At 43.4% G+C, this 12028-nt stretch overlaps 1 protein-coding gene across 1 annotated transcript in view; it reads right to left on the bottom strand.

Annotated features, from left to right (window-relative positions):
- The window catches only part of POU2F1 (POU class 2 homeobox 1), a gene marked incomplete at its 5' end in the record, with an annotated part of 124288 nt that extends 120363 nt beyond the window's left edge, over positions 1–3925 (bottom strand). The window contains 1 exon segment of the mRNA XM_080916178.1: positions 3865–3925. Within this exon segment, the coding sequence (XP_080772304.1) occupies positions 3865–3925 (61 nt within the window).
- Positions 3926–12028: the final 8103 nt, after the last annotated feature.

Raw genomic sequence — 12028 nt, 5'->3', positions numbered from 1 at the left:
TAAGCTTACTCCAAAGTCTACTGATGAAATGATTAAATACATACTAACAATCAGTTCAATGTAGGGCAGCACTGAAACAATTTTCTTTCTCTAGCTATTTAGTACCTATTGATGCAGGGAATAATAGATTTAAAATATGAAAAAAAGCATTACAGCATTACAACTGAACATCCACCATTTGTCTTTTCCTTGACTAGTGGCTTTTTTTTTTTTTTTTTTTTGTCAACAAAAATAAATCAAAAGTGAAATGATGGGAGAAGATTAAAAGTTACTTTTACAGTAAAGACTTGGAGACATAAATCCTTCAGAAATGAAAAACATTTGGTCAGCTTTCATAAATGTCAAAGACCTTAATTCAAAAGTTCCATTATAATTAATGGGTGGGGCAAATCCAGAAAGTAACAGCAGATTTTCTAGAAACGTGTACAGGGAAGTTGTCTGACAACTGCAATAGGAGTCTAGAAGGCTGGAGGCTGATGGGCTCCAAAGTAACCTAAACTAAGCTCATAGAGCAGCTCCAAGAGTCAAGAGCCTTTCCTGTCACATTTCCCAAACCTTAACCATCTCTTTAAGATGACTATTAAGAAACAGAAGAAATGCTTAGAAAATTTTATGTCAAAAACTATGTATGGAAATCACCACTTTGAAAAGAGTTTTTAAAAACAACATTCATAGTAAATGTACAAACATGTATAGACAAATCCAAAAAAATCCTATATTCTTTAAAAGCTACTTCAAAGCACAAGCTTTCTCATAAGTGTTTTACCTTATTTTAAAAACTATAATTTTAACATTAAAAAATATAATGCCCTCATTATCTTCAACTTGGTTTTAGTCATTAAAATGGGGTCCAGAGCAAATGGTCATTCCACAAGCCTGAGCCATACTGTGATTAAGAAATAGTTCCTAATAAGAGAAAGATTATAAACAGCAACAACAAACCCACATAAAACAGCAGGTATGTGCAGTACAAGTACCCTTTAGATCCATGCTCCCCGTCTGAAGTCAACTGAAACAAAAGGCCAGCTCACAACTGTAACCGTGAGCTTTGTTTGTAAAATGTAATGTGCATTTTATCCTTTTGGATAAAATACCTAGAGCCCCAGCAGTGGTTAAACTGCAGCTATAAAGGAAATTGTCCAGAGATAAATGGTTTCCCTATGAGAGGTTCCATTGCTCTACTTCACCTCAGGACAATAAATCACATTAACTGCACCTTGTCCTCTGTCCAATGACATCATCAGTCTGACCACATCTTGGGAACTGGGTGCAAAAACATATGCTATTTAAGGCATGAAATCATATTGCTGCTTTTTGTTCATCCAACCTCATGCTCCAGTGCTCTGAATCAGTTATTTACCTGAACATTCTCATGAAAACCTTTTCCCCCTACTGCATTCAGGGCCTACCTACTGAATGTGAAAAAAGGGGAAAAAATTGTGAGAAGTAGTTTTTTTTTAAGTCTAATGTCTTCATATATTCACCACACTGGTTTAATGTTTAGCTTAACACATTAACGTGATTCCTCAAACACCTCCCCTAGAAAGCAACACCTTTTTACCTTTTTAAAAACAAAACTCTTACAGGAGAAACCAGAAATCAAAATTATTGTTTTCTCTAAACAGAAAAAGTTAATTGGTTTTCATAGGCCAATTGTCCTAAGCCTAGGTAAAACAAAATCAATTGACACCTTAAAGCAATAGGCCGGCAAGCTAAGCAAGTTCCAAGATCAGTGTGAACACAATGTATCTGTTTCTCTTCTATTTTCACTCATTTAACCATGATCAAAGAAAACATAACCCCATTTCTGTTTTCTGTATGCTGCAATTAAAACGGGCAGGTCTATGTCAGGGATGGCACAAGAATGCCGGCCTCCCTTCGCAGGTGCAGAAACTGGAAAAGCAGCCCTGCTGAGAAAGTATCCAAGTGTTGTCAATTGGACTTTCTAAAATACCCAGCTACTCCATCGCTCCTGAAAGGAAAGTCTACCGGTTTCACAAATACTACAAATCTTTCCATATCCTGAAAGTTTAACTCAGGAAGAGAGGGACTATTCCCACAACAAAGTCCTCTATTTGTACTAAACCAATAGCTCACAGAAGCCTCAGTAAACTGGAAGTAAAGTCCACATACTATAAACTGTAAGATAAACTCCTTTTAGAAGAAAACAAGCCAACCTCAGAACTGATGCTTAGCTCGGAGCTGTTTTTATGCTGGAAGGGCCCCAAGAGGATGTGTTTTGCCTGCGGAGGAGGGGACTCCAGTGGCAGTTAGTGGGGGAGTCACTTTGGTTATTAGTAAATAAATCAAGCAGCAGAGAACAAGGCCTAGGCAACTACTGGGGTAGTCCAGGCCTAGTTCTCTCCTTGAATTCCCAGCACAGATTGGGTTTGATCTCAGAGCCCTGTGGATTGCCAAGGAGGAGGAGAAGGGAAAAAAAAAAAGAAGCATATCGAACCACAAAAGCACATGGGGCGAATGTAAAATATAAACACGGCGTTGGGCTGTGAGTGGCTGTTATTAAAGGTCTGAATTACTAAACATGAGAGGCGGGGAAAGCCAGGCGGCCATTTCAAGAATATAAACCTCCCTGAATTAGACATTATTCAAATGAGAAGCAAGTAGAGAAGACCCAGCACGCAGCTAGAAAGCACCACCACACTCAGTCAGGGAGGGGGGATCTCCGTGTCTAGCCACCACTCCCCGCAGGACTGGAGAAATCTAGAATATAATCAACTTGTCAGGCCAGCCCTTTGAGGGCAGGAGGGCAATCCTTTACGGTCCAGTTCTCGGATGGCCTCCGAGAGCTCCCGGACCTCGGAGCGAGAGGGACCCCAGGGCCACCCGCGAGAGGGGGGTGGGGATGTGAGCGGAGAAGCGACCAGACCCCACGAGCACCTCCAACCCAACTGTCCCGCGCCCCATGGCAGCGGGGACCTCTGGGTGCGGGCCCGGAATACACGGACAACCGAAGCCATTTCCACGGAGGGGAACTTCCCCGAGGGTTCCTCCCACCCAGCCCAGCCTGCAAAGGGTCCGGGGGACCCCAGAGCGGGCTCACAACCCGAAGGCCACCTCACAGGGCCCACGCCACGCTGTCCCTAACCACAGATACAGACTGGCTGGGGTCAGGCCGCTGCCCCGGGCACGAGCAGGGTGCGGCAGAGGGGCCCGGGCCGTGACCCCCGGGGTCGGCCCCACGCGGACCCCCCGCACGGCCCGGGTCAGGCGCCTTCCCCGGGTGCGCCCCGCAGCGAGCAGCGTCCCCCCAGCCCGAGCCCGCGCAGGCTCCCAATCCTGGGGGCGCCGCGCGAGTGTCCAGCCGCCGGGGTTCGCTCGGGCCCCGCCGCCCACCGGCATTGTGCTCGCCGCCACCTCTGGCCCCTCCGCGCCCCCCACCGCCCGTCCAGGTCTCCCGCCCGCACCTCGCCGCGCCCCGCAAGCCCGGCAGCTATGAATATGTAAAATGTCTTTATTGTCCTCTCCCGTTGCCCCGGCCCCGCCGCCCGCCGCGGACCCGCTCGGATTCGGACACCGTGCGAGGAGGCGGCGGCGGCCGGCGGAGGAGGAGGGCCGGTGCCCGCGGGCGGGCCGGCGCGGCGGCGGGGTGGGCCGGGGGCTGGAGGAGCGCGGTGGCTCACAGCCCCCTTTGCCCCGGGTCTTCTTCCCCCTCCGCCCGGCCGCTCCGAGCTCCTTTTCCCCCTCCGCTAGGCGCCCAGAGGGGGCTGTGTTTCCCGGCCCCCCATCTCCTCGCCGTTAATTATAATAATCCTGAGTACTAATAAATTATGCTAAGTCGCGGGGGGGGCAGCGGGAGCCGGGGTTGAGTATGAATATGAATATGTAAAATGCTGTAATGATTACCTGCTGCTGCTGCCGCCGCGGCTGAACTCTCATCTTGACTCGCTGCTCCTCCGTCCGCCATTTTGAATATTTTAACCAAAATCGCCCGGTCGATAAACCCTCCCTCGCTCCCGCTCCCCTCCCCCTCCCGCCCTAATCGCCTCCTCCCTCCTCTTTGCACCCTCCCGTTCCTTCCTCTCCCTAGGCGCGCGCCAGGGGGCGCACGAGGCCGGCACTGCTTTCTGCCGGCCCTCTTGGAAGAGCTCCACCCCCCCCTGCGCGCGCGTTGCGCACGCGCGGCCAGGCTGTAGGGACCCCCCCCCTCAGGCATCTAAAGTGCCCCCCAACCTGCCAATCATCTCTTCCTTTTTTTTTTCTCTCTCTCTTTCTACCCTCTACGTGCCGCTGTGCGCACGCGCAGTTCTCTCCACGCGCCTGAGAGGTGGAAGGCGCATGCGCCTCTTCACCCTCTCCGGGAGCGCTGCTTTACCCCAAGGTGTAGTGTGTCAAGTGTTTGTTTACGTCTTCTGATAGTCTTCCCGTCTTCCGTGTTATTCCCCTCCCGGATGAGTTCGGGATTTCCACGGCGGTATTGTAAAAGGGCTGCATGCACGGCGGCTCACAGCGAGGACGCGCGTGAGAAACTAGCGAGCGCTCCACAGCCGCGTCCCGGCGCTCCGCACTTTAAGGCTTCCCTCGCAGTTGACTGCGACAAAGCAGGGGCCGCTCCCCTCCGAGGTAATTTCCGGCCCTGTGTGCAGGTGGGGGCGGAAACGCCCTCGGCTGGCAACGAGCAGGAGGCACCTGCTGGGCCACGCGCGGACGTCCCGCTTTAAATTTGAATCGAGCTAATCCCCGCCCCACGACTCGGCCCACGTCGCAGAGTCGAGCGGGGCGGGCTGCGAGGGCGTGTCCTGGAGGCTCTAATTAGCCGGGTGTAGCGTCTGCTCCACTTGTCGCGCGTGCCCTGTGAAGCCACTGGGAGCGGCAGTCCAAGTCGCCGGGACGCCCTTACACGCGCCCACCCGGGCGAAACAAACAGACCCCATCTGCGCAGGGACTCCTCTTTCTCTGCTTCTGGAGCACCTTGTAAAGGTTGGATGTAAACTGACCTGATTAAAGCTGGAAGTTGGCAGTAGTGCCAACCGCCACGAATTCTCTTTGCCCTGTCGCTCAGTAAATACGATGGAGGAGGAGGTGCGGGGAGGATGTTCCTCTAGTGAACATCTTCCTAAGGAATTAGCCAAAATATTGCCCTGATTGCTCCTTTATTGCTTAAAAAAAAAAATGCTGAACGAAGACCCAAATCTATTTTACTAATTCTTAACAAGTCCCAAGATTTTCCTAAATATTTTTTTTCAGGATACAAACAAAAGTATTTTGTGGTAAGCAAAGTAAAAAAGAATTGGTCCTGAGCTGTCTTGAAAGAATAATACCAAACTTTTAACTGGGTAAAACTGCAGGTTCTCCGCCAAAAAAGAAAAGAAATGACCCTAAATAAACAGATTTCTACCTGAAAGCAATTATTTTAACGGTTAATTTTAAAGTCCGAGGTTGCCCGTTGAATTCCTTACACTGCATAAGTACAGCTAAAACTGTTTGTCAGTTACAACCAGTGATTTGAAGTGAGATTGATTTATTCATGGTAATTAAGCCTTAGGATGTGCACAGGACTATTTAAACCAAATAATTGGACCACCCTATAATTATTTCAAAATACACAAACCAACACAGTTAAGGAAATGCAAATTTTAACCATGGTACAATTAATATTTGGAAATATGGCACAAATTATATTACCATAGGGGAAGACTTGGAATATAATTCAAAGTTAAGTAAATAACACTATTCCTGGCAGGCACAAATGTGAAGTCATCACCACCAACCTATTTTCTTCCTATTTGGTCTTAGTCTGCCTATTGGTTCAAAAAGTAAATGAACATGACCTTTATTCAAGTCATCGAAGCTAGTGGCTGCAATATTCACTCTGCATTGTTTCATTTCCATCAAAGTTGGTGTGGAGGGCAGAAAAGGTTTAAAATAGTCTGTATCAGCCTTTTCCATAATGGCAGTGTTTATGTTTGCATCTGTGTCCCCAGTGTTTAGCCCAATTCCTAGCTTTAGTAGATGCTCATAAATAATTATTTCATTTTTTAAAAAGCAAGTAAAGTTATATGCAGTTTTTTAAAACTGATGAAATCAAAAACGTATTAATATACATTTAGTATATTATACTATATATATATATATACTATAGTCTGTCATGATCTTTCCTGGTTACTAATTCCAAGGAACTATCTAAGATAGTATTTTGAGTCTAGCAAACTCTAGACTCTTATTTTTTAATCCATGTGTGGACCTTGAAAGATATGAACTCTTCATTTTCCAGGTTGCAGGAATTGAAACATAAAGAATGTCCAGTGCCAGCTACCCATAAATGGTTTAGCTGAAATACAAACATAGGCAAGGGACCGTCTTAATCATTCTTCTATGCCATCTGCTGGGGGTCAGGCCACATCTTTAAGGTCTGTATAATTAAATGTGGAGGAGAAAATATATTAACAATGTTTTCATTTGTGAACAAGTATGGTCATGTAACTAAATTGGGATTCTGTGACCTTTCTTAAATGAAGGAAATATATTCTTTTTTCCTTCCTTCCTAAAATACGTGTGTGAGGATTAAAATTCCTTCCTCATTCTTGGTCCATGAGGGGTCATTGTTCTCATGGATGATTATGTTGTGGGGAATAAGCAGATGAATAAGCAGACTAGGTTTTGTCTCTATAGGCAGAAGGGATCGTGAGTCACTGTGTTCCTTAAGTAGACCTTAACTCTCCATGCGGCCACACATGCTTGTTAAGGACTGAGGAGTGAAGACTTTGGGAAATGTGTTTAAATGATGGGTTTGAGTGACTAATAAAATATTCGTTTTATAAATATTTCATCTGTTCCTAAAGATTAACATTGTAATAGAGTAGGGTAATTTGCTTAATGTTCTATAGGTGCATTTGGTAACTATTTTATGGCAGAGGTTTGCAAACTGTTATGTGACACCCTCAAGGTGAGCTTAAGGTCAGATTAAAAAAAAAAAAAAAAAAAAAAAAAAACAAGACCTCTACCTCCTCTTTACCAGAATGTCTCTGCTTTACCTATATTGGAGCACAATGAGATATATTTGAAAATGTGGTAATACCACTTCATATATATGTATGGGTTTTACCGCTTGAAAAGACTCCACCAGTCTGTTACATGCTTGAAGATGGTGTGGAGGTTTCAAGATAAAGCGATTATGACCATTAGCTATGAATCATTGAGATCATCATCTCCCTTTTGCCATGTTTACAGTATATGCAGAAGATATTCCAAGATCCTAATCCTGCCTTGAGCATTTATTTCACTGGATCTCCTTATTCAACCTGAAAAGGCCTTCTATTAAGTCAATGAATATGTCTAAGTCAAATGTCTTAACATCCATAAAAGGATGGCAAACCTATAGTGCCTGTAGCTGACTGACAGAATTTATGTTCTATCCTTAATGTACAATGTAGACTATTTCTACTTCTCAAAGAATGTGCACTGAGATCTGTACAATTGAATACTCATCACAAAGCTCAATAACATTTATGGAGAACTGTCTGATAGAGACATAGCTATTTTCCCCTCTAGTTCAGGGTCAGCAAATATACAATACTGTTCTTGCTACTATCTTTTCCAAGCCTCTGGCCAACTTTAATCCATAACCCTTTCTTAAACTGAGATTAGACTCTCGCTCAAACACGCCTCTTTCCGACCAGTGCTTCAGGCAGCCATTGGCATCTCATCAGCATTGGCATGCAACATGAAATCCATTTGCTGTTTCACCTCTGGACACTCTTAAAAGCCAAACTGTCAGAAAGCCATGGACTTGAAATTCATCATTTTGTCCCCTTGTAAGATTCGTTCCTAGAACTGCTCTTTGGACTTATGTCATCAGCCTACATTACAATCCTAAAAACACCTCTTAGAAATGCATCATGTTTACTGTAGTGGTATTTTAGGAGTGCCTGTCTTCAGAGGAGTCTTTTTGAGTATTGAAGGCAGAGGTTAAGTTGCACCCCTAAATTCACTGTGTGAAGTGGGAGATAGGGATTGAAGCAAGGGTTGCTGGGCAGCATATCCTCTCCTTCATGCTTCTTTGTGTCCTCAGACCTGCTCCTGGCTTTGGCTTCCACCTGCCTCCCCAACCTGTCTTCCTCCTGCCTGTAATCAGTGAGTCTTTACCTTGTTTGTGGGCATCGAAGTGCCCATTCCCTGCTCTAGTGATTTCATTTTGCCCTTCCTCCATTTTCCCTGCCTCTTCCCGTCCTTCCTCAGAAACTTTTTTTTAAGATAAACTCTCCCTGCATTTACTCATCAACTCATTACAATCCTAATCTGCTCCAGTCATTTTCCCAGAACTCCTTTATTGGAAGTCACTGATGACCTCCTAACTGCCACATTTGATGACATCTTCAGTCCTCATCTCGGCCCACCTCTCAGCAATTTGACAATGTTGATCACCCCTTTCTCTGTAAAATCTATCCCTGCCTCTGGCCTCAATGACAAATTGCTCTCCAATTTCTCTTCTTATCTCTCTAACCACATCTTGATTTTCCTCACTGGATCCTCCTCTTCTTCCCGTCTATTATAGGAACCTCCAAGGACATGCCTTTATCTCTCTCTTTATGTTGCAAGCCTGTTTAATGTCATTTCCTATCTTCACAATTTCAATTGTTACCTTCCTGAAGCTGACTCCTAAAGCCACACCTCCTTTCTTATCGTGAAAGATGTTACACCTATCTCTTTCACTAGAGTACAAACTGTGAAGGGCCTGAGCATAATCTATGATAAACATTTTTTAAACATATTTTCTTGCACAATTCCATTTATATTATAGTAACTGTCTGATACATGTACAAAGTATTTGCACGTAGCAATGGAAACCTATATTTGACATTGCTCTCGACAGAATATTTTTAGGGTTTTGGAGTATCCTGGTATTACTACACATTTAATTCAACCTTTTAATCTTCTGAGCCAAAATAGTTGTCTGAATTTTATATGTTCTAAATATACATTTTCCACATATCAGTATTTTTTTAAATCAAGATGAATCTCAGAAGGGGGCTTGATTTTAAAATGTATTTTGTTAGTCAGTTGGGAACATTTTAATTGTATCTGACAATCTCTGACATTTAAAATTCTATGAAATACCACATTTTGTATTGAGAGTTAAAAATTTAGAGATGCTATTTTAATGGGTGTTTTGTTTCGTTTGGCTGGTTGGTTTTGGATTTGGGTTTTTTGAGACAGGGTTTCTTTGGTAACTCTGGTTGTCCTGGGATTCACTCTGTAGACCAGGCTGGTCTCGAACTCATGAGATCTACCTGCTCCTGCCTCCCAAATGTTGGGGCCATGTTTAATGTTTTATCTGCTAAGAAATGCTTATTAAATCTGACTGTGTTTTTAAAGCAGGAAGAATTTTTTAAAAGCTTTTCTGTATTAGGGTTAAGATTAAAGGAAAAGATTTCCATTTGCACAGTAGGTTTACACCTATAAATATTTCCAAATACAAAGCAAAGCAATACTACATGAAAATATAAAAGTGGAGGCAGGCTGGAAACAATGATCTCCTTGAATCAGGAGGAAAGCACAAAAGAAAGCCTGAGAAATCAGCATACAGATTAGCACATACAAATCATAACAGCTCCTGTGAAGTAAATAGAAGTTTATTCTTGAGCCAAATATGAGTGATCATGGCCCCAAAAGATGGATTTAGCTTGTTTTAAAAACCATGTTCCAAAGTAAAAACAGTTCTGTGAAATTTTTACAGTTACAAGAACAAAGAAAAGTCATGAGGAATTTTCAAATAAATTGATGGAAATATCAGGTAGGCAGGTGTACTGGCTGGTTTTGTGTCAACTTGACACAAGCTGGAGTTATCACAGAGAAAGGAGCTTCAGTTGGGGAAATGCCTCCATGAGATCCAGCTGTAAGGCATTTTCTCAACTAGTGATCAAGGAGGGAGGGCCCAGCCCATTGTGGGTGGTGCCATCCCTGGGCTGGTAGACCTGGGTTCTTTAAGAAAGCAGGCTGAGCAAGCCTGGGTAAGCAAGCCAGTGACATCCCTCCATGGCCTCTGCATCAGCTCCTGCTTCCTGACCTGCTTGAGTTCCAGTCCTGACTTCCTCTGGTGATGAACAGTGATATGGAAGTGTACGCTGAATAAACCTCTTCATCCCCAACTTGCTTCTTGGTCATGATGTTTGTGCAGGAATAGAACCCCTGACTAAGACAGCAGGTTACAGAGAAGTGGGGAAATCTACATGTCTCAGATATTAGATCTGGTGACATTCTGATCTGAGGTTAATGGATTCTGTTCATGATTCCAAAAGATTCCTTTTATTAGTCACAGTGTGTTAGTTCATACGGACGGAGCATGGCAGTGGGCCCTTATAGCTGTGGTAGCCCAAGACTGTTTGGCTCTGTGTTTGCAACATTCTAATCTCTGAACTCACAGAGTTCTAATTTGTCATACTGCTTTCTAGAATCTTTATTGCAGATGAGGTTTTATTCCTGAGAACTGTTAGTCTAGGTCCCACAAACAGGTGATATCACCAGGAACAGAAAGCGCACCTGTAGACATCAGGCTAGAAACATTCCTTTCCACACAGTATACACTTTTTAAAATGTAGGAAGTATCTCCATGCGTTTATTTCAGTAGCTCCACCTTATATAAATTTGAAAACTTGAGCTACAGTGTCTTGTGATGTAAAGATTTTTTTTTTTTTTGAATTAGGGTTTTGCTGTTGTTTAAGTTGGCCTTGAACTCAGAGATTGGCCTATGTCTGTTTCCCCCTTTCATAGATGAAAAGATTTATACCACGTATACTGCTCTCTACCTAGTTTTCTACACCTAAACCTCTAGGCAATTGCTCCCTCTCAGGACATGAGACCTTTGGTCATTCTTTTCCATGTCTCTGCATACTTCACTACATGCATGAACCATGATTTTCTCAATTGGTCTAGTCTTGGTTAGGCTGTGTTTGTACCCTGTCACAGTCTCAAAATGAGCAACTCGTACCTGAATTATTTTACACTGCCACATAGCTTAGTAGACTGTTGGGTAACTGTTGCCTGTGGCTACAGCTTTGTAAGAAGTTGAGAATTTAACCAAGTAGAAAGATAAAGACATAATCTTGCTACCAGGGAGTAAATGCAACCACTTCCTGTGTTGTTTTAATATTCAAGCAATCTCTAACCAACGTTCTACTATTTAGTTACAGGTTCAGAGGTGGGAGGAAGATAACTATACTAGTAAGTAGTAGATGAGTGATATTGAGAGAGGTCAAAACAAGTGTGTGTAGTATGAATAAAACTGTATTTCAGTATCTATACATGTATTGCTATATTAAATATATTAGTAGATGTTAAATTTAAATGTATAAAATTAAGTCATACGTTTAATATAACTTGACTTTTTATTTTCTTTCTTATTAGTATTGTGTATAGACTTTAATACATGTGTGTGTGCATATGTGGAGGTAAGCTAAGTGGAGGTAACAGGACAACTCTGTGAAGTTGGTTCTCTCCTTCCACTTCTATGTGTATCCCAGAAATTGAACCCAGGTCATTTATTTGGCTTACCCAGCATGCACCTATACCTGCTGAACCCATCTTCTGACCCAGGTTTATCTAGTTTTTAAAATTGCTTCTATACTTTAAATGTACAGTAGGCAATGCCCCATGGTTCAAAGATACCTGAAAAAGTATCAGTTATTTCCCCAATAATAAAGCTGGATCAGGAACTGGAGAGATAGAAGCCTTAACTGTACAAGGACTGCCTGCTCTTCTAGGGGCCCCATGTTTGGCTCCTGCCACTCACATGGTGGCTCACAGCTGTAACTCTGGTTCCAGGGACTCTGACACTGTCTTCCAACTTTCTCTGCCACTAAGCACTCAGGTGCACAGATATACATGCAGGCAAACCCCCATACATACAAAATTAAATGATTTTTTAAAATCTGGTTCAGAAATAAGATGATCAGAAAATGATGAGGTAAAAGAGTAATACAAATTAAAGGCTAAACCACTAATACCTTGACAAGAGCAACTTCAGGGAGAAGGGTTTATTTTAGCTCACAGCTTACAGGTGCAATCCAACAAC

The sequence above is a fragment of the Micromys minutus genome (genome assembly GCF_963924665.1).
Source record: "Micromys minutus genome assembly, chromosome: 1".
In the NCBI taxonomy this organism is placed as follows: Eukaryota; Metazoa; Chordata; class Mammalia; order Rodentia; family Muridae; genus Micromys; species Micromys minutus.
Note: the sequence above shows the minus strand (reverse complement) of the source record. Positions and strands in the feature narration are given on the sequence as shown.